General features: G+C 47.5%; 1 protein-coding gene across 1 annotated transcript in view; it reads right to left on the bottom strand.

Annotated features, from left to right (window-relative positions):
* SCML4 (Scm polycomb group protein like 4) overlaps window positions 1-23,418 on the bottom strand; it is a 46,807-nt gene that overhangs the window by 14,078 nt on the left and 9,311 nt on the right. The window contains exons 3-5 of the mRNA XM_030007397.1: window positions 21,730-21,930; window positions 18,592-18,786; window positions 86-352 (exon numbers count right to left, since the gene is read on the bottom strand). Of these exons, the coding sequence (XP_029863257.1) occupies window positions 86-352; window positions 18,592-18,786; window positions 21,730-21,930 (663 nt within the window). The remainder of the gene's footprint in view (window positions 1-85; window positions 353-18,591; window positions 18,787-21,729; window positions 21,931-23,418) is intronic.

Below are 23,418 nucleotides of genomic sequence, written 5' to 3'. Positions count from 1 at the left end.
TTTCCTGGGAATTTGGGAGTGAGTTAAGACTCCAGCATGGCACCAGCATAGAACACACATTGCTAAATGGAAGATGTTATATTACCACTTCTGTTTGCTTCAAGATAGGTCCCATTCCTTGTTGGGCTGGAGGTCTGATGCCGCAGGCCAGCAGACGAGGACCCCCCTGAAGACATCTGGGCAGGACGATGGCTACAGGAGGAAGAGGAGCCTCCAGCAGGACGTCCATCTGCAGGACTCTGCCGCATGGCGTACATGGACCCCATGCAGCCGAAGGCAGAATCGGCAGGATCCACGCTGTACCGCTTCATGTTTGCAGGGTCAGCCAGGTAGTCCTCAGGTATGACTGTTTCTGCTCAGGAAGCCAAGACATAAAAGAAACATCAGTAAAACAGAACCAATTTTAATTCACCTTGAAAAAAACCCATATATTTTTGCCCAAATTCCCTTCTTTTGGCAAAAAGCTTAACTCCATTTCCAACTTACTGTACAGACAACTGGCTCCAGGAGGGATCCTTGCTGAGAATTAATAAATAATGAAGGGAAGTACAACCTCTCAGAAGTCAGTAGAGTCACAACTGGGAAACTATGGCTTGATGTGACTCATCTGAGTCAGCTTACAGCAATATTCTCCATAAAGTCCTGGGCCGCTGACTGACAGGTCCTATTTGGCTCATGGTGCTCCCCAAATACCACTAAGACAGGAGGATTATGCAGCTATTGTTTGCTCTGTCTTTTGTTTAAAATCATGAAAGTTGAAAGGAAGAAGGCAGAGGAGGACAACAGGACAGGTAGTTTGTTGGCTTGATAATACCTGGCAGCCAGTAGGAGGGAATGAAGGTAATAAACCAAAGCGTTCTAGCTGCAATTACCAAAATTAATCAGAAAATATCCTCTGCTGCAGGAAAATATCCATCTGGCCCGGTATCCCACAAGGAGAAGAGGCTTGATGGCTGATGAGCACTCCCAAGGTTTATCACGGACAGAGATGTGTGAGTGGGTCACTCAGACCCGGCTCAGGTTCAGTCACATGTGCCACCATCACGGACAACTGCAAACCATTGCTCCGGTTCCTTTCCTTTATGTTGCACTTTGCGCACTGTGTAGGAGCTAAATACCTTGCTTTTCAGACTCCTCCCTATAAACCAAATTTTGCACTTTAAGACAGACCTATTTTAGAGACTTATATTCCCCTTTGCTTGGGGGTCTAACACACAGGCATGAGGCAGGTCTAGCCCCAGGTTTTGCAGTACACCAGCTTTTTTTTGCTAGTTCCCCTCAGACCTAGGTTCAGGGGTGTCTCGCTTCGCTGTCTGGACTGAGACCTCCACATCTGGCTTCGCTGTCTGGACTGAGACCTCCATGTCTGTGTCATTGTCCTGTTCTGGCCAGTGCCAGTTTCCTCCCAACAGGCCTCGATAGCCAAGCTCCTTCCTACTTGACTTTTTTGTCTTCACAAAACAGTCAAAGCTCTTCCTCCTCCTCATTCCCACTGCTGTTCGCCCTGCAAAACCAGCCCTCCCCTCTCCCAGCCCCAGGTCCCTCTCCTCCACCACCACCACCACCATCACTGGGATACAAGCAGAGCCCCTGCAAAACTCTCTGAGATCCAAACCTTCACATAATCCCTACAAATACTGGCAACCTGCACTTCAGAGATTCCCACTCACTGGGTGAAACAAGGTGTTAGTATCTGGCGGGCAGGGAGCCCCTAGATTAGGAAAGTGCCTCCCATTGCCCCATGGCATTTCCTTGAGCTGTTGAAAACGCCACTTTCCTCATCACGTGTACCCTCCCCCTCCAGAGACATCTGAGCAGGGTGAAATTACCCCCACGGTACTGCACATCTCCTTCCCTGCCTGAGCAACACTCTCCTGATGTGTTGTGTAGCCTTATTGAGTAACAGGAAGAATTCATGCTGTAATTTATGCTACAAGACCCAAACTCCATCACTAATGGATGTTGAGGCTGTCTATAATAGAGTTTTCCTTTTAATTTACATTTTCACTCTTTTCCTTTGAAAAAAAAAACAAAAAACCTTGGCAGCTGTGTACAGTAGTTGATATTAAACAAACATGATTTAGTTTGACAACTCAAATATTCAAGAGTTGTGCTATGCCAGCATCCTGGCTCGTGTGTCAAGCCACAGCACAGATTTTTGTTACATGATTGCCTAACTTTTCATTTTCTTGCTGCTGTCTTTTAAAACTTTGTCCCATTCCGGGCCAAGCCTGGACTCACCATAAGGCAAACATCAGATCTGAAGGACAGCTGTAAATGTGAAGTTTCCTTGCTTTTGGGCACTTGTCTTTGCAACTGCAAGTAACTTTCCTTTAGCAAGGCTTTTTTCCCTTAGATAATTTGGATTCTTACAGCATGCATTCAGGTATCCTGCTGCCTTCTGTCAGGGATTTCTGAGCTTGATTCTCACACAAATACAGATAGGGTGTAATTCAACTGAATTCAACAGAGTTCAGCTAACGTAACACTAGCATAAGAGAAATGGGAATCAGACGCTCTGAACCTTTCTCCCTAACCCCCAACAGATGCCAAAATTGTATAGCAATTGAGCTAAATACCTTGCTTTTCAGACTCCTCCCAATAAACCAAAGAAAATCCAATCAAGCCTCCTCATTCAAAGGAATTTAATTACTGTGTAGAACACTTGCAATAAAAGCCTCATACGCATAAAGAAGACAGTTTTTTCTGCAGCATCCTGCCTGCACTGCATGGAATAATTATGCCTCTTGTGAATCATTACCTCTTTATTCCAGGAAAAGAATGCTCTTTTAATATGATTACAATAGGAAGAAGACACAGACTATCAAAACAACAAACAGCACATTAAAAGAGCCCTGCTAAATAAATGGCATACAGCTTTTATTACTATGGATATAAATGACTCCAAAATTTGTGAGCAGACACCAGGGATTTTTTGACTCATGTCAGACTCTCTCAGTAGTCTGTGTGAAATAAGACATGTGCGGGTGAAATCTCTCAGTGGAAGGACACCTGTGAGTTGCATACGAGACTATGACAAGGAGCCAGACACTGTCAATTCTGTTCCTGACCCTGCCTGAGACTTTTTTCTTGATCTAGATCAATTTATTCCACGTCTCTGCTTTGGGCTCCAAAATGAGAGTAATGACGCCTATCGCCACGGATCGAGCAGGAGCCTCCATTCATTACTGTTTGAAACATGCCCCAGTGGAAGGTGCTCTGGGAATTCGAAAAGTCATATTCATGTCTTCATTGGGCAGGGGGGAGCAGGGATCATCTCAAGCAGCCAGGTTTCTAAGCAAGCCTTTTCAGAGCTCCTGATCTTCAAGTTGACATGAGCAGTCAGTAGATTACAAGAGCAACTCATCGGAATCACCTCCTGACCAAAAGAAGCTCATGATGAAATGCAGATCACAGTTAGATTAGGAAAAAGGAGACTGTGCATTCAAGTATGTGGTTACAGGTTTTAAATCATACAGTTTTAAAAGGTGCTGGTCAGCTTCTGTGCTCCCTGCTGAGTGCGGGCTGCTTTGTAAAACGGCACGAGCTGATGCACCTTGAGCAACCATGTCTCCGTGAGCCCATGCAACAGTCTGCCCACCCCCACGAGAGACCCATATGTGGGAGGGAAGAGGCAGGCAGGCCCTGGGGGACTTTCAGTGCACAGAGAAATCCATTATGCCCCTGAGGGGTGACACAGTCCCCCGTGACACTTCAGGGCAGGAGAAGACATCTGCATTTCATGACGCCCCTCCCAGCAGCAGAGAAGGGGGTGAAGGTGACCGGGGACAGTCTGTATGGGTTCACCAAGGATCAGTCACACCTGACCAACCTGATTGCCTTCTATCATAAAGCAACTGGATTTGTGGGCAAAAGGAGAGCAGTGGAAGTCATTTGCCTTGACTTTAGCAAGGCTTTCAACACCATCTTCCACAATATTCTTGCATCTAAGTTAGAACATTACAGTTGGGATGAGTGAGAGACTGGTTGGATGATCAGGCTTAGTGGGTGGCAGTTAATGGGTTTTATGGAGGCCAGTAAAAAGTGGGGTACCGCAGGGGTCTAACCTGGCATCCAGGTTTGGTCTCCACGATACCAGACAGACATGGACAAATGGGTGAGTTCAGCGGAGGGCCATCAAGATGCCTGGGGCCTGGAGCACTTGCCCTGTGAGGAGAGGCTGGGGGAACAGGACTCGTTCAGCCTGGGGGAGAGGGACCTTGAAGGTAGGAACCTAACAGCAGCCCTACAGAACCCATGGGGAGGTCACCAAGAAGATGGGGCCAGGCTATTCACAGTGGTGTATCGCACGAGAACAAGAGACAACAGGAAAACATTGAAATGAAAACTTCAGACTGGATGTAAGGAGAAACCCTTTCCCCATAAGGACAGTGTGGCAGCGCCAGAGGTTGCCCGGAGAGACTGTGCAGGCTCTGGCACTGGAGGTTTTCCAGACCCAACTGGACAAAGCTCTGAGCAATCTGGTCTGACCCCATAGCTGACTCACTCTGCTTTGGGCAAGGGGCTGGACCAGAGACCTCCTGGGGTCCCTTCCTACCTGAATTGTCCTCTGATCCTGTGACTGATGTCTTCACTCCCAGAAGCAGCCATAGAGGGTGGGGGAAGACCGTGGCAAGGGCTCATGTGAGGAGTCCATGGCCCCTTACAGTGGCACAGGAGGCAGCGGGAGGGATGGGCTCCACTGTCCAAAAACTACAAAAGACTGTGGAAGCTCTTTGTGTTCGTGTTTCTCCAGCTCCTTGTTAGTTTGTACCACAGAGAAGCTGCATGAGTTGGGGCTCCACCAATGATGTGTATGAAAAAATCTGCATTTTGTAAGCTCCCAGAAGGCCTTGTAAAGTGTACAGCTTTCACAGCTACTAATCCCACTTCGGCCAATTAGGGAAAAACATGGTTTCTAAGACAATAGAAGAAAACATAACTCTCTATTGAGGTTTAAAATGCAACAGTTTCATAAATCTGTAGCTTAGCCCTTCTGTATTCTGTCACACTTCTGTATTTTATTTTCTAGGTAGTCAGCAGAAGGGCACACACTAGTGAGAAATTAGTACACAATATTTTAAAGCAGGAATTATGAGAAAGCTGCTTTGAGCCTTTGCTTTGAGCACAGCAGTCTCCATTACAATTGTTTACCACTCTGAGATGCTCTAGCCATTCTGGCATAGTTTTCCTTTCCATGAATGGTCTACAGGCAACTGGATTGAAAAGCCCAAGGCTGTTACATCCAGCACACCTTAAAATGCTGCAAAGGAGGAGAGAAAAAACCCAACTGCTTTCCCAATTTAAAAATGCAAATTTCTTTAGCTGTGTGTTTTTAAAGTAGCAGCCTGTACAGTTCCTAGCCAAATTCCTGAAGATGGGTCAGCTGAGAATTAAAACAGCATGCGAACCTGCATTTCACATCCCAGCTCTGCTGCAGACCTCTGGAGGGACCTTGGTCAGGTTATCCATCATCTCTGGACTCCAGTTCTCCATTAGGATTGAAGAAAAATACTTGTTTTGTCTCTCACCTCTGTAACATGTTAAGTCCTTTGCCTCAGCAGTATCTGTATGCCACTACAGCACACCACATGGATGTATACTGTATGTGTGAATGCAGAACACATACGGTGGACCTTTGGTAGCATCTGCGAATAGAGACACTCCAGAAAGACAAAAAAAATTATGCCTCCCATTGTGCATTAGGAAAGCAAATGAAAATCAATTTCAAGACAAACAGGAAATGAAGAAGAGTGTATACCCAGGAAAGATGACCCTTAGCTGACATTTTCCTGAGCAGATCTAATCTCTCACTTTTTCTCCTTGATCTTAAAAAAAAAAACAGACAAACTTAATCTGCTAAAATCTCTCGTATAGGTAAAAGCTCTTTCTGCACTCCAGAGACACTCTCTAGTCTGCCTTCTCTCCCCTCCTCCCAGGCCCAACAAGTCTTGTGCTGCTTTCCTCACCTGCTGCTGCTCCCACATCACTTCTCGTGTTAAATCCCTCTCTCCCCTTACCTGCCTCAGGCTCCTTTCCCTTATACCCCCCACCTGCTCCTCCTTCTGTTCTTCCCCATCATCTCTTCCTACTGCTTCTTCCATCATTCCCACCATCTCAGCCTTGCTCTAACACTGCTTTCCCACACCAGCAGCATCACCCTTTTCCCATTTTGCCAGCTATTTTCCTATCTCCCTTTCCTATTTTCCCTCCTCCCATTTCTTCCCCTGGCTGTTACCCTTCCATCCATTGCACACTTTCATTGATCCAGCTTTCCCTTTCTTGATAACCCCATGCCTTTCTCTGGGTTCGTCCCCACATTGCCGCCTGGACAGCAGAGCCCGGGGTCAGGGCAGTGAACTGGGAGCAGGGTCCCCGTTCCCAGTTAACAGGCCATGTCCTGCACAGCCATGGAGTGGCTGCATCCAGGTGAAGGTTGCACAGGGTGCTGATGGAAACCTGCACCCCCACCTCTGACAGTGATCCCCAAACCAGTGAGGTCCTCTTTTACTACTGGTAGCTTCCCAGGACAACTGCCGTTCCTTCTAGGTCAATACTTTCGTGTCATTTCATAACCTTTTACTCCACCACCTGCAATGCTTGATCATTTGTATTTGCTCTAATTAAATTCCCCGTTAACTTCTTTTCCTCACAGTCAATATAGATTTCTTTCTTTCTCTCTTTCTTTCTTTCTTTCTTTCTTTCTTTTCTCTGCCCCCACTTTTCCTCTTTTGTGTCGTCTCCTATTCCTCATATCGTTTAGTAACGGACTTTGTCCTCTGACCCTTCCCTGTATCTTTTTAAGTGCTACCATATATTTTCTATAATGGTTTGACCAGATGTGAACTCCATATTTTAAGCGGCATGATATCATAGCTTCCTCAGACCTCTCCTCTCCCCCAGCCAGGGCCAGCCTTTTCTCATCTCCCAGTCATTTTGAGAAGAGCCAGCCACAGTGTCAAAATCCTATCGAGAGACTCCTTGTACAGTTTTATCTTCGCCTGTATTTTATAGTTCCTGAGCTTGGCTCCAGTTCCCAGCACAAGGATGGCATTTGCCCTGTCTGGGAGGCAGTGGGGGGGGAGTGGGAGGGGACAGTTTTAAGCAGCTGTGGAGGTTAGAAACCCTGCATCTCAGCCTTCATGGAAGGAAAAATACAAGTGGGAAACACAAAAAGCAAACACAGAAATGCAGAAGGAAATACTTCAGGTGAGTTTAACCATCAGTTCAATCTAGTGTAAGCCAGAGAGGGAGAGAGCAGAGAGATCTAAACAGTACTTAAGAGTGTGAAAGAAATGCCTTGGTTCTGAACTACTACCTTCTGTTTTAACATCAGCTCTTAAAAGATTAAAAAATAACTTTTTCTGTGTCTGCCAAACAGCCTCACACATTTCTGTCCAGTCAGAAACAGACTGTGAACCTTATCTTCCTTGTAGCTTGAGTCTGCATGCATCTATCTAAAGATAAGAGCTTTCCATGATGGATTAAGACTTTCCAGCTCTGCCTGCTGTGATTTACTCTTGGATTACAGCACCAGCCCATTCCTTTTAGCTCCATCACCCGTCCAGACATGCAGCACAATGAAAATATGATGTCACCCCTTAGCAGGCATTTCTACACCGTATCAACACCACTCTCTGGTGCATGCATCTGCACCCTGCACCGCTGGGCAAGGACTGGACCTTTTCCACACCAGCCCGTGGCTGCCACAGTTTGGCTGGACAAGGAAAGCGTTACAGGGAGTGACATCTGGTTCGTGGCAGCGGAGCCGAGCTGCTCACTGCTCGCCAAGGTGGAGTGGCACGGAAACGTGTCCCCAAGGAGCCACAGCATCCCTGAGGCTGCTGCAGAGAGGCAGCGAGTGAGCGGGCAGCCCAGGGCATCCGCCGACAGCGGTTCAGGGCTGTCACACCTGCGTTTTTCAGTCTACGGGACAACTTTTGCATGGGTTACAGGAACACACAATTGCATCCACGGGGGAGAGAAAGAGGGGGTACCAGTCACTCAGAACAGGAAAATGTAAATAAGCCTCATCCACTTGTGAATGTAGATATTATGAACACTGAAACCATGGCCACACCGTGGAGATAAAACCTGCAGTGAATTCTCCAGGGTTTAGTCTGAGGCTTTACTGCACCATGTATCATCTCGCTGTGTCCTAGCTGCTAAAAAATATTTTGCGGTAACTGAAATGCCGAATCCCCTAAGGAGAAGCTGCCAGTCAGTTAACATCAGGAATCTAAATTTTTTAGAGAATTTTCCAAAATCCAATGTTGTGCTGATTACAAGGACTTCAGCATAGGCAATTTTTTTTCATTATTTAAACGATTTCCCTTGAGTATTTGCAGCCCAGACAACAGCCACATTGTGTTTAATGCAGTAGAACCAGGGAATGAAACCAGCTGGGAACAGATCAACATGGTTTTATTGTCCAAAGTGAGTAAAAAGGTAGAGTAAATTCACAAGGTAGCTGCTGACAAATATATTAGATTTAATAATAAAAGGTGCTCGTGTGTATAAATAACCCATCGAGGATTTTTTTTTTTTTTAAGTGCTTGGGGATGATTGAGTAAATGTCTTGTGTTGCAATGGAGAGGTTTTACTCCTATCTTACAGCGCAGGCAAATTGTTTAAGCTCTGCGTACCCACAAGTGAAGGCAAAGGGATTTCAATGACATAGGGATCCAGCCTTTAGAAAAAGTCTTCCTTTGGTCTCTTCCTCCTGATTTCAGACCTGCTCCTCCATTCCCTTCCCTTTTGCCTTGCCTTTATGTTACACCAAAGTGTACATTATGAAAAGGAGATTTATCAGGGTTGTATAGTTTTGTGTCTTAGCACAGCAATAGTTCTGCACTGGCAGAGGCAGACAGGAGAGGCTGTGATCGATCTTTTCTGTCTCCAGCTTTCAGCAGTACCTAGAGGAGCTTTTCTATCCAGGTAGTTTATAAGGTACTCCATATGCTTATAAATCAACATTGATAAAAGTTACAAAAAGCTGTATATAGAATACACTAGATGACAATGACTGTTATTTGAAAATTTCAAGGTGTTATACGCTGGGATTCTCTGCAGCTGCAGTACTTAGTGCATTTCTGTTCTGCTACCATCATGATGAATCTCCCTGAATTATACTGCTTAGTACTGGCTTAAAATATTTAACAGCAATTTTTTTTTTTTTGAAAAGCAAATAATTTGAGACACAAGAAGTGAGATGTCTAGAGCAAAGTGCAGTAACTGCAAAATAAGCTGCGTTTGCCCATTAATAACTAATAATCTCATCCAGAAATTAGGTAGAGCACATATAAAGCATGAGCCTGTACATGTGTTTATATGTAGGTATAAGATCTTTTATAAAGTCTTTGCCTCATTTCTCCCTGCCCAGTGCTGAAGCTCAGCTCGACTTTCTGATATTTCTCCTGGGGTTTCTTCTGCCATATAAATACAACATAGCTGGGCCCTAAAGCCTTAGTTCCCCTTCACAAATCCTTTCTTTTCCTGCCTTCTCCGTGGCTGCTTCTGACAACCCTGGCTGATCTCAGTCCCAGCAGATAGGAAACTCACCAATTCCCCTTCCTCGGGTCTTTTTATCCCTTCCTCTCATCATGATCCCACAGAGCCAGTTTCCATTCACACCGGTGTGCTGCACTGTGCCATGCTGCCGGGAAGCTAGGCTTGCCCTGGGACCCCATCCCAGGACTCATCCTCAGCCTCACCGCATTTTCCTTAACTTTCACTTCTTTGCTGAAGTCTAGCAAGCCACTGCCGCCTTTTTGTTTAAATCACTTCTGTAAACTTACCTGTTCCATGAAGAAACCCACCATAAAGTACCTGATTCCCCAAACCTCCATTTGCAGCTCATTTTCAGTGAGAGGTAGGGACCTATTTCTCTTGCCCGGCTGCTGGTGGTGCAACTCCTCGCCTTGCACCCTTACCTTTTTCATTGCTGCCTGCGGCCGGCACCGTCTCAGCACAAACACCAAACCGCACATCATCACCAACAGTTTGCTTGCATTACTCTCTTAATTGCTTTAATCTCCTCCTCTGCACTCATTTTGCCAACAGATGAATGTTCTTCAGGCAGATGCTGTGTGTTACTACTTTCCAAAAGGCACTTTGATGTACTCTGTATAATTACTGCAAACAAATAAATCCTAAGGAGCTGGGGAGCACTGTTGATTAAACAGGGGCCAAGACTTTTCAAGAAAAAAATGGATGTTTTATTTCCATGGAACTGGAAATGCCATTGTGTGGGGGCTTCCACTTATTTTGTAGTGAACTGGAAAAGGATAGAGAGAAACAGAAGGTAGATAAAGACCAATAAAGGAGGAAGAGCCTTTTAATCTTTTAATCTAAAAGGCTAAAAAAAGAGAGCAACGTGGAGGAGGAGAAAAACTGAGATGAAAAACTGAAGAACATCCAAGCAAAAATCAGTAACATCCCCTGAAAAAAATTTTGAATCTGCTTTGAAGCCTGTCAAATGGAAATAGCTTAAACACAAGACTCCCTTTTCCCCCCTTTCAGCTGACTCTGCTTCCTCCCATGGAGGTACAAGCCTAGGCCCTGCCGTAGGTGCCACGTACCAGGCAGTCCCAGAAGCAAGGGCCCTCTCCTCTGGATTCACAAAACACAAGCAAGTGTTCATCTCTCTTCCAAAACATTTCTTGCTTTGTCTTTTACTTAGTAAGTGCTGGCTTTGCTAACTCTCATATACCCCTCCACTGCCATAGCCAGTCTTTCTATTACCCTGGCTGCAACAGCAACCCGGCAGCAAGGAGCTACACCATCTAATTGCCCATGGCTTTCATGGGCTATCAGTGCCTACACTGACACATCGCATGTGGCTCCCAAGTGATGTTATGTGGCTCGAACCGGCACAAGGTAAGGATCCTGAGGATCATCTTTTCCCCCTCTTGCATCTATGAAAAATCTGGCTAATGCATGCGGCTCTCAGATGGGCGGTAGGTCTTTCATCATCAGTTCTGGCCTGTGGCCTGCTGATCTGACTGCTTGAAATATGGGTATATTGGATCACAGGTATTTGCGTCAATATTTTAAAAATTTAGGAATGGAAATTCCTGTTTCAACTTTAATTTAAGCTATTTAAAATCAAAGCCCGTACTCCTAACTTCAGACATGTCCTAAAAGAATCATGTAAGTCTATGGAAAAGTCTTAACCAGATAAAACAAAGTTAAAGCTAAAACTGAAACCAAGAGTTACAATCACATGATTTACCTGAACGGGGCTCTAAAAGAGTGTCCATGCTTCCTCGCGTGACTGTGCATGTAAAGCTTGAATTAAATGCTTATACCCAGGGGTATTTTTTTCTGTAGTGGATTTGATCTCATCAATCATGCTTCATGCATTTACGCCCATCATTTCATCCACTTTCCTCATGCATACCCTTTGATATGGAAAAATAAAGCATCTCTTTTCCCTTTAAACTCCATTTCATAGCTTAGCTCTCTCTTCTAACCTCCATGGCTGCAGCCCAGGCAATCTCCAGAACTGCCAGTGGCTGTGCCGTGGCTCTGAGCACATCTTGGGCTGAAGGACAGAAGGGCCTTTGGGCTTCTCCTCATCCACCGCTGGAAGCAGAGTGCCTACCCCCCCGAGGGGTAGCTTTCCAAAAGGGATGGATTTTCATGCACCCCCTCAAGACTGGAGGTAAAACAGCCCAGCAGAAGGTGGGAAGGAGGATTTCCCTCGGGCTGAGTGCTGGAGGAATGTCTGCTTATAGCTTCATTGCTTAGCATCCACAAGGAGATACAATTTCATAAATTTAAAGGAACAGAAAGGGACTCTTTCTTCATTTGGGGGTCAGCAAACAGTAATCACACAGCTTAAAGGTCAGAAGGGTCAATTTAGCCAATTCTATAGAGTTCAGGCAAATTATATCACAGGTGAATTTCATCTCTCCCATCCATCTCTTATTTTTCTTCCTGCCAGGATTTGCCCCTTAGTGTACATTTCATTAGTTTCTTCTGGTCTAGGTTTAAAGCTTTTCATGCTAAAGCCTCTGCTACCACCCTCATGAAACCTCTTCACAGGAGCATTGCCTCTTTTCTTTCACCCTCTTGGTTTTTACTTCCTACCTCTTGTACTATCCCAAACTGTTCCTGTCCCTCCCCAGGTTTCTGACTGATGACATGCAATTCCAGCTAGAGTTGCCTCTCTGGTCTGCCACAGAGTTGCCACCCCAGACATCTCGTTTCAGGAAGCCAGTCCTGGTGATGGTGCCCTGGCTGCAGGCAGGACCTCGGTGTGGGGGTCCTTGGTGGCATGCCCTCCCCTGGGGCTGGCTGGGTTCGGTCTGGAGAGGGAGGAGGGACCCGGCTTGCTGATGGATGCACAGACTCATTCACGCATGGAGGCAAGGAAGAAATGCCTGCAGCCATCCCACCCTTTCTCTCCTCTACTGCAGGCTCTGCCGTCAATTCAAATGCCCCAAAGACCAGACGAACTTTTTATATTAGACTTTGTTGTGGCTGGATGGCTTGTGCAGTTCCTCTGCTCCCTGTTTAAGAGTGACCTTAATATTTTATTTATTGTTTAAAGGATAATGTTCATGGTAGAGGAATATATGAGGCAATAAATGGCCTTTGCAGGTAATTAAATGCTGAAGAGAGCCGAAGCTATTGATAGCCATAAAAGCCATTTATTCTGTGTGCTGAGAAGTCAGGAGCACTGTTCCTCATCATAACATGCAACAAGACAAGATTAAACAAGCCACGGTACTAGAAAGGGGAAAGACAACATTTTTCTTGCCCTCTCAGGGCTTGAAATTTCTGAGCTGCTGTTTATCTGGTGCTTGGAACAGAAAATATTGATTGTAATAATACGTGGTTTTCTATCATGTTATTCCTTTTTTCCTAGCTGTTTTAGAAGGGCTTTGCACACGGTGGCAAGAATTATTTCCCTCCTTGGACAGATGCTCAAATAAAGGCACAGCAGGGAAGGGTGACTTGCCCACACAATCAATGGGAAAGTCTCTGACAATATCCAGCTCCCAGCCTAGTGTCCTGCCCACTAGTCACACTCTTACAGTGCATTGCTATAGCACTTCTCGTACCAGCTTTTCAAGTGCTTGTAGATAGGAAGAGCCCACCTTCCTATATATAGAGGCACTGATGTAGCATAGGGTACCTCTACCTCCTGCTGTGCTTCTGCTCCAAATGGGGCCCTACATCCAGCCACTGCCATGAGAAGAGGTGCTGTTCTCCTGTGGACAGTGGTAGGGGACACCATATGGTATCTACGCATACAAATTTGACTCAGCCATGGGGAGAGGAGCAAGGCTGGGGACCTTATTCACAGACCTTTCTGTCTTCCCCCTTGAGGATTCCTTGCATAATGAAGGATTCGCTGCAGCTACATGCAGCCGTGCTCTGTGTGGAGCACAGCAATTGTCTAACGGCACAAAATAACCAAAACCCAAGGTTCAAGACAGAAAGAGCAAGGAAAGGATTGACTGAAAGGGGAAAGAAGAAGATAAGTATCAAGCTTAATGCTTCCCACATAGGAGAAACTACTTCAATTTCTGTGCCCACTATCACGCCGGCAAGAAGTTTTATAGCAAATATGCTTTCCTCTGAAAAATAACAGTCTAACATTGCATAGGTGCATGTCAACAGTATGTAGGTGTTCCAGAAATGTCCCTTTCACATGATCTCCATTAGCTCAGCATGGGAGGACTAATGAAAGCTGAACACAGAGCGTGTGGATGGAGGCACTTCACAGGATCTCTGTTGGCTTCCCATCCATGTAGCCCCTGGCACACTTCACAGCATATTCTGCAGAGTTCACCCAGATCTTGCCATCATTTTAGTTTAAACTGCACTACCACTCTCATGGAAAATTCTGGGGTGCAGGTCCAGAAGTGCTTTGAACCTAGGTGCTGCAGGGACAGGTAACATCTCAGGATTTGCTGTAATGCGGACCTAAAGCCAGGCACTTGCCGGATGAAGTCCTGGGAGTCATTCCACAGCTGCTCCCCACAAATTGCTCTCATGAGCCAGAAAGTTCCCTCACAGCTGAGAAAGAGCCGTAGGGTATGTCCCCAGATGCGCACAGACAAGGCAGTGAAGCCACTGACATTGGGAGAGGGCTGGAGAGGGACCCTTGCCCTGCGTGTGGGGCCACTGGGTGCTGGTGCGAGAGGTGTTGGCAGGGCAGGCAGAGTGTGGGGGCTCAGGTGCACGGAGGGTAATGCACAGCCAAGAAAGCTCATTGCAGAGGCCGGTGCTGGGTACAGCCCAGTGAATGCGTACTTCTTAGACATGTAAAACATTGTTGTAAGTGATATATGCATATATCAACAAATCCCACCTGGCCTATATGCAGCCATTAGCATCTGGCAGTTTGCTGTGAGCACAGGTGAATAATGGCTTAGGGGCATGTGCCTCAGGGCAAGGTTAAAAGGTCACTCCTGTATGGTGTAAGTGGATTAATATGACTGGACACGATGCTGGCTTCTCCTCTCACTTCTGCCAGTGTAAATCAAGAGTAACTGCACCGAAGTCAATACATATATTAAATTCATTGGTACACAGGGGCTGCAAAGCACATGATTTTAAAAGAACGAACATCTCGATTACAATCTGGAGAACAGAAACCATGAAAAATGTGGCTGCTTTGCATGGCTTCCTGCAGTGCTTTATTATGGCTCTGCTCCTTCCATGCGAGCTCTATCCCAACAGGCGCCCTTGCAGACCCGTCTGCGAGAAGAGTTCCTACTGTCCTCCTTATTATTGCCACTACAGGGAAAGCCCATCTCTGTTCTGTGTAGCAGAGGTCCCCCCTGTGCTGATCTTGCTGCAGAGAAACGCTAGCTCCCGGGGAGATGGAAAGAGATTTAGGCAATGCAGCATTAAACATACAGTCAGTGGCTTAAGACCCACTGTGTAAAACTGGAGTTATTCCACTGGTGCCAACGGAGCTGTTGAATACAGCCTGACATGATGAACAGGAATATTATGTATCTGCCTGGCTCTGGCTGAGCGCAGCACGAAGGGTGCGAGGCTGTCATTCCAGTTCCTCTGCTACACAGCCAAGGACAGACAGCTCCTGAGCTGGGCACAAGTTGCCCTGCGGAAAAGGCACCTTTCCCCCTCTCCAAAATTCCCCATTTCAAGGGCTTTATGTGGCAGAGTTCATTTCTCCTGCCATGCCTTCGTGTGTGCTCTGGGGCCAAGCAGTAATCTTGTAGGTGGGTTTTCCAAACAACGACCTGGCTGCACTGAAATCAGTCCCTGGCTCTCCAGCCTGCACCCTGGGGCCCACAGCGATGCAGACAGCGGGTTAGCTGGTGAAGCTGCTGAGCTCCCCCCAGCCACCCCCAGGCCCATGGACAGGCTTCGGCAGAGCAATCCAGATTCACCAAATTTGGTACACCAGGTTGGTGGTCAGCAGAGTGCTGAAAGTGTCCTCAAATCCCGTCTCACCATATCTCTGTTAATCTTTGGTGGAAGGAGAGTCCCCTTTTGGGGCTGCCAGCTCAGAGAGCCACCTGAGCACCCAGCTGCTCTGGAAACGGCATTGATCATCACAGCCTCTCTCACTGCAGGACCAGGTGGCTCCTCCATCACCTCTCCCATGTCCCCACCTCAACAGGGAAGCACCCAAATCTCTGCAGGTCATGCTGACACACACTGTGGCTCTCTGCCTAGCAGGCCAGTGGCTATCAGACCCCAGGGTGAGCAAGCTGGAGGCTGGAGGGGGAGTTTTAACCCCATGTATAACCGCTGCCCGCAGCTATTTCACAGCTCGCATTCTCCAGTGTACCACAGTGCTGCTGGTGATGGAGATATAAAAGTCGCAAGAACTTCTGCCTCTTCCTCCATCCCACTCCCAGGCAGAGGGGACGAGAGCCCAGGCCAGCACTAGCCCTGACTAGCCCAGGCTGCCCAGCCCATGCTGCCTCCAGGAGGGCTATTAATTGCCCCCCAGCAGTGGGAGAGCCAGGGAAGAGAAGACTTCCCTACATCCACATCTCCTGCCTGGTCTGGGGCAAAAACAGTATTTTGCCCCTTCCTCAGTGGCTGGCCAGAGCCAGTGGGAATGGTGTCAGGGACATCCGCATTGAAATTATGTGGGGAGGGAGATGCTCAGAGTGTAACAGCCACGGTAAAAACTCCAGTTGTGGAGCTGCCTTCCATCACATACAGCCTTGCCATGCAAATGTACATGCAAATTAAAATGCAAATGCAAACGCAAATGCCAGGCCTCCTGGGCTGCACTCATTCAGTGCTACAGAAATCCCTTGACCTCTCAGAAACATTCAAGTTGCTGCAAATGTCCTAGTCCAGAGGAAAAAATTATTGCTTTTCAATCTGGGTTCCTGCCTATCCTCCCCTATGTGTAAAAGTGGCAGCTGGATTTCTTTGCACAAAAAAGCGATTTCTGCACTGTGTGCACAGCCCACTCCCAGCTTTGGTGTGTGAAGCACACATTTAGGGTCTTCCTGGCAAACAAGCGATTCATGGATCATAATTGTGGACACTAAAACACCTTTCTCTCAGCTGCCAGCAGGTATCTGCCATTAAACTGAATGCATGAGAGACAGTGTGCTCCCCAAACACCCACAGTGTTGTTAATAAAAGAGAAGAAAAAATAATTTAAGTCAGGAGGAAACCTGCAGGTGAAGTGGAGGTTCAGGGCCATAACTTTGCATCTTTCTTTTTTTCTAAACTGACTTTTGCCATGTCTGTAGTAGGGCCCCAGGGCAGCTTTCCAGCCACTGATTGCAGATGGGGGCTGCAGGTATGTCCCAGCTCCACAGGGGCTGCGCGGGCCCAGCACCCTGTCCCAGCACCCTGGGGTGTGGGCAAGAAGGAAGCCCAGGTGTGCCATCCACCTGGGAGCCTGGTGCTGCTCAGGGCAGGTGCCTCTCTGGCCCACCACCATCCTTGGGTGCATCTGCCCCACACCACAGCCCCTCCAGGCTTCGCCCCGCATGGTAAAGCACTAAGGCAAGGACGTTGCTCGTGCCCACAGGCATTTTAAGCTAGGAGAAACACTCCCACAACTAGCAAAGCAAACCCCTTAGCAGTCACGACTTTCGTTTAGGTTTATACTCATGGGTGGAGGTGACAGATCAGGATCCAGGCGGAGTGCGCTACAGCTAATAATGTTACCTTAGATTTATGCTAATGACACTGTCCCAAAACTGCGTTGCTGTGAGCAGCCCCGTCCCCTCCCCCAGTAAGAGGTCCCCTCGAGTGAAGGCAGACCATGCTGCTTCGCAGGTGATCCTTAAAATGAATGGTGTGCAAGCGGGGAAGCGCACAGATAACAAAGTGCTGGGGCAGTGCCGGGTCAGAGCATACCCGTTACGGCGGTGATTTCCTGTTCGTGCCACGGTGACACCGAAGTGTGGGCTGGGGTCCACGCACCCACCCAGCCTCCCACCTCTCGCTGCAGCCAATGAGCCAAGACAGTGCACGAGCAGAGGGGTCTGGGGAGCGGGGACAGGCAACACTCCGCAGCAGGTCTGCAAGCGGAGGAGGCTTGGTAGTCAGCGGGGATCCTTCAGTGTCTAATATGGTGGTTGAGTTGGATGGAGAGAGAAATTTCCCCTTTACCTTCCCGCCTGCCTGAAACTTAGAGGAACTTAATCCCTTTGAGGCATCTACCCCAGGGCCAGGTATGCTTGAGAAGGCCAAAAGTTATGGCAAACAATTGACTGAAACAAGGACAATGGGATCATATGAGCCTTGTTTCCTTAGGAAAAGAGATAAAAGAAACAAAGACATATAAAATAATTGTTCTGGTTTCAGCTGAGATAGAGTTAATTTTCTTTCTAGTAGCTGTTATAGTGCTGTGTTTTGGGTTCAATATGAGAAGAATGTTGAGAACACACTGATGTTTTCAGTTGTTGCTAAGTAGTGTTTAGACTAAATCAAGGATTTTTCAGCTTCTGATGCCCAGCCAGCAAGAAGGCTGGAGGGGCACAAGAAGTTGGGAGGGGACACAGCCAGGACAGCTGACCCAAACTGGCCAAAGGGGTATTCCATACCATGTGACATCATGCCCAGTATATAAACTGGGGGGAGTTGGCCTGGGGGAGGACCACTGCTCAGGAACTAACTGGGCATCGGTTGGCAAGTGGTGAGCAACTGCATTGTGCATCACTTGGTTTTCCACTTGTATATTCCAATCCTTTTATTATTATTGTCATTTTATTATTGTTATTATTATCCTTATTAGTTCCTTCCTTTCTGTTCTATTAAACTGTTCTTATCTCAACCCACGAGTTTTACTTTTTTTTCTGATTCTGTCCCCATTCTACTGGGGGCGGGGTGGGGAGCGAGTGAGCAGCTGCGTGGTGCTTAGTTATTGGCTGGGGTTAAACCATGACAACAATAAAAAAAATAATCCCTATCACTGCTGGGGCTCCTCAACACAGTGGTTCTCACCTGAAAGCCTCCTCTGTAGCCACTGGAAAAAAATACTGCAAATCAGCCCGCTGCCTCCCTCTGGGATGGTCCCACAGAGACCCACAGTTCTCTAGCATATACAGTACAGGACCAAAAAAAGACAATAATTTCTTCAGCCCTATTAAATCGGGAGCCCAAGCTGATCAAGCAGCCTACCTGCCTCCATCCGTCTGTTTTCATACACCTCTGGGCTTTCTGACACGGCGCTGTACTGCTGGAAAGGCTGGTTGCTGAAGAGATTGTCACACAAGAGGCTGCGACAGAGCTTCTTCAGGAAGCGCAGGACATACCCGATGCTGTTCACTACCAGCAGGCTCAGGAGATGCTGCTTCCCCTCAAAAGAAGCTGAAACTGGAAAGCAAGCAGGAGCAAGTCAACACCTGGGGATGCACAGTGGGAGGAAGAATGAGAGCAGGGGAAAAGCTTTCACACAAGTATTTGTATGTTTTAAAATATGTTACATAATTACCCCACCTGAAGTACAAAACAAACTGGAGGAGCTGAAGGAGCTGAGTTTCTGTGACCCCAATCACCTTCACCCTGAAGCACTGGAAGACGCCAACTGTCATGGCCAGCAGTTCAAGGATTTCTAATATATGCATCCAACTGAAAACTGTATTGTATGATTGGAAGGAGGCAATTATGATAGCCTGGTCTAAGCAACGGGAAAGAAAGTGATCTGCCAATGATGGGCTATTAGGCTGACTTCAGCAATACCCAAGGTTTTAAAAGATAATGGGGACACAAGAATTAAAGGCATGGCTGTGAATGAATAAAAGGTACCAGGGTTGTACTGAACAGAGGGCTACCAGCTCCATCACGGATCTTTGTTTACTGATTTAATTGCATTTATAGGCAAGGGAAGGTTGGCAGTTGAGGTTTATCCAGAATCCAGTAAAGTATGAGAAATCTTTTGTTAAACTGGAAATGATTGTGTATAAAAGGTGGGTCAGGAGATGACAATAGGCTCTGCTGGCAGGAGCCCTCAAGCACTGGAGACAAGACAGCAGTGGTCCATGCTGACACAAAAAGATTTTGTTGATGCTGTAAGCTAGGAGGCATTATCAATGGAGAAGAGGACTGGGAGATTGCACAGAAAGGATTGGCTGATCTTGAGCTCTGCAATAATAAAAATGGGTGGAAAAAAATACTAGAAAGTACATGGCAATCCATAATTTTTTTGAGGAGGCTCAACGTGACCTGATGGGAGGAGAAATGACAGGACAGGCTGACCAGATGCCCATGAACCACCAAGGTGACACAGCGATGAAAAAGTCAGATATATTTCAAGGAGGTATTGAACAAAGCATTTCCAGGAGAGACAAGGGAGTGTCAGTTCCACTATATAAAGTCCTGGTGAAACCTGAGCTGGAGTGATGGGCACCATTCTGGTCATCCAGGCTCAAAAAGGGTGAATTCACACTTGCAGAGGCAGGCCACAGCAATGTTCAGGGAACGGAAAATTTCCCTGTGGCACTGCAGCCATCACCATCTCTTCTACATGGGGCTGTGGGAAGACACTTGCATTTCTTTCACTAATCCAGCAACCTTCCTCACAATGTGGAGAGGACCTGAAAGAAACTGTGTATTTCGGCCTAGCACGATGAGGACTGCTCTCTAGAAATACATCTCGGTTGAGAGCAGAGCAATTAAAATTCCTGGACAAAGCTGTCAGGGAATATATTTAGCCAGGAGTCAAAAAGGGCATAGGTCCCAGCCATGAGAGAGGTGGAGGGGTCACAAGAGACCCCGCAGGATTAATTGTAGAAGGGCACATTCAGGTGTCAACAGATTTGCAGGGAGGACTACCTGATATGGCTGCCTGAACTCCACCACCTGGAAGGTTTTTTCCAGTCCTACAGCCTCCAGTCACTACTAACAAGTATAAATTGCAATGTTAGGCTTATAATCTTTGGGATAAAGATTATCAAGCCAGCTTATAGCTGGCCTGAGCTGCTGTAAGGGATCATGCTCCACAGCCGGTTAAGCATCTGTGAGCCAAGCCATGGGAAGACTGGAAAGCCCATGAGAAAATCTGTCTGCACTGCTGCTAGGCTGGGAGTGAGCTGCAATCGCAGAGCCACACCATGACTAGGAGGCCATTCACCCCTCATCGATGATTAGAAGACGCATGAAGTTGGGAGCAATGTTGACCAGGTGCTTTTAGCTCAGGTACCTGAAACCAAGCCAGTTCAGAGAAACTGAGACGAAGGGGTTTGGCAAGCTTGGTGCACAACATGACTCTCCTGCTTGTAATGAAAATCATATATGCAGCAGAGAACCAGGCAAAAATGAAGCTTTGCACTAAATTGCTTCAGTCTTGTGTTTCTGTGAACAAATCTGGATCATTCTTAGAGTGTTTCTGATGTCCCTTAGGGAAGGCACAGCTGTGATTAGAGAGAACTAGAGGAGAGGGAGGAAGCAGGATTTATATGCTGGACAGAGGGCCAGAGCCTGGGCTCCCACACAAGAGGGTCCCAATGGCACAGCTGAGCTGCTCTGGTCCCTGCAAAACTGATGGGACTTGCGGTCCTTGGCTTTGTGTTCGTGCCTGAGTCATCCATGGCAGCTCATTGGAGAGTGTTGTTCCCATATTCCCATCATTGTTTCATTCCCACTGCATCCCCACATGCTAAAAGCATGTTGTGACACAAAACTCTTGCTGTGATTAAAAGAAAAGTTCATGTTCAGTCTGAGAGCCAGGCCAGGGGATTCAGCATGGGACAAGGGAGACTCATCCAGGACACAGCGAGAAGTGTCACTGCAGGAAGATGAGGAGCTCCTGGGAGGTTCCCTCTGATCTCTGATTCTCGCTGATATATTTGCATAGTCCTGCTGTATGGGGAATTGCCGCGGGACTTCTGCAATTCCTACAGCTGAGAGCAGATTTGGCTCATGAACTGCAGGCAGAGGACACACCAGCAGCTGAACTCTGTGCAAATTTTCCTTTAGAGCAACGTGTGGCGGCAACGTGTGGCATGAAGCGGCCTTGCAACGCTGCTCAGCGCACCGGCCTGGCCTCAGCACCGTTTCGAAGAGCGGTAAGCGCAGGACCCTGGAGCTAGCCCTGTTCCTCCCCTAAATCACCACGGCAATACTCTTTACCAATACACTTTCATCTGACACCAAGGCAATTCCTGCAGCAGCTCATTTTACAAAGGCGCAAGTGATGTTCAAAGCTGGTTGCCGGCCGGCTGATGTGAACGGGACAGCTAGGACAGCCAGGACCGGGGATCGGGTTAAGATTTCAAGCACTTCCCTATGGGCTACAAACCCCTTACAAAAATGCTTTACCTGACACCATCTCGCCTCCGTAGCCCTGCTTGATGAGGGAGAAGACCGCCTTTTGCTGGAGCGCGCAGTCGATGCAGGCCTGAACAGCCTGCTGCAGGGCCACGGACGGCCTCTCGGGCCCGAAGTGCTCTGGGAGCTGCTGCACTTTTTTTCTGTCAAGGTACGGCCCCAGGTTCGCTTGTTTGTTGACATAAATGCAGACTGTAGACACAAAATCCCAACAAGGTTATTACACAACGGCCCTGAGAGCACCCTCGCAAATGCTAGCTTTACACATTTCTATTTACTTCGCAAGCCCTTCCCTTCACCGGCGAATTGCTGCCATTTGCGACGGCACAGCCAGGCTTCCTTGCGGCGATCACCCGTTGCCTAAGTGAAGTGAGCTGAGTTTAGGCCTTGCTCGCTGTCACAGGTGAGGATAAGCTACATGCAACTAAAGAAGCTCCTGCGTGTGCCTGGGGTCTGCTCTCTCGCAGGCTACCTCGTCCACGCAACCGGTGACCAGAAAACATGCCCGGGGAGCGCAGGGCAGTGACTAGCAGGGGTGACCCTACAGCAACGGGTAAAATCCAACCTGAGGGGTGTTTGGGGTTTGGTTTTTTTTCTCTATGTGTTTCTAGACTGGTTCATTGAGAGGCCCTCCGAGAAGCACTGCTCTGAGATGAGTTTTGGGAGACTTTGGTTCCTTGCTGCTTCTGACCTTAATGCAGCTGCAATTTCTGGAGGGTTTTGCTGCGCTGAGCTGCACAGTGCGATGGCAGAGAGTCTGGGAGCTTCCTGACCCTCCATGTCCAAACTGCAAACTGCAGTTCCCTCTGCAAACTGCATCACTTCGAGGGAAACCGTACATTGCGTGCAGTGCTAAATCCCCATTTGGGACCACAGCTAAATCCCCATTAGGTGCCACACAGGGGGTCTGCGAGGGATGCCCCAGCCTCTCCACAGCCAAGCCCCGCGTGCCTCCTCTCATATGCTGTTGCCTGCAAAGGCAGTTTTTCTACATGCCATCAGGCCTGCTGGCAATAGCCAAAAAATCAGTGTTCTCCTCTTGCTAGCATGAACTTATTTTAAGCTTGGCTGAGACTAACTGCGTCTTGGAGGAAGCGGAGATAACACTGTGGTAACTAAGGGTGACTAAAACACAGCCTAAAGTCAAGCTAAAGTGAGACATATTATAATAGCTGGCTGAGTGTGCTCGAGCTGTCATCTCTCAGACAATATAACATTATCCTCTGACAGAAATCAGATATGTGACAAAAAAAACATCAAGCGGAGTGGAGGACATGATGACAGCTGTGTAAAGTTGGAAAAAATTTACAGTTTGCATCACCATAATGAAAATCTAGTGCAACTGTCAGTGCACTCTGCTACCCCATCTCTCACTGAACAGCAGAAGGGGCTCAAGCAGTATATAACCCAGGTAAACAGGAGGATAATAGCAATCATACTTATCATTACATAGCACTTTCCACCCTCCAAGTGCCAAACAAACAAAGGGATAACGCACTGAAAGACAGCAGCAGCATGCATGAATTGCAGGGGGCTGTCAGGGTGCAGTTTTCCCTGTGTGCCACCGTGCCAAACCTCACCAAATCTGCAGGATGTGGCTTCTGCTGTGACAAGCCACCGGTTTTGTCCGGGGCTCAGCTGCAGAAGGGACTCTGCAGCCTGCAGGCAGCGTGCTGGGTC

Source organism: Aquila chrysaetos, chromosome 2 (assembly GCF_900496995.4).
Source record: "Aquila chrysaetos chrysaetos chromosome 2, bAquChr1.4, whole genome shotgun sequence".
In the NCBI taxonomy this organism is placed as follows: Eukaryota; Metazoa; Chordata; class Aves; order Accipitriformes; family Accipitridae; genus Aquila; species Aquila chrysaetos.
This window is presented reverse-complemented; position numbering and strand designations above follow the sequence as displayed.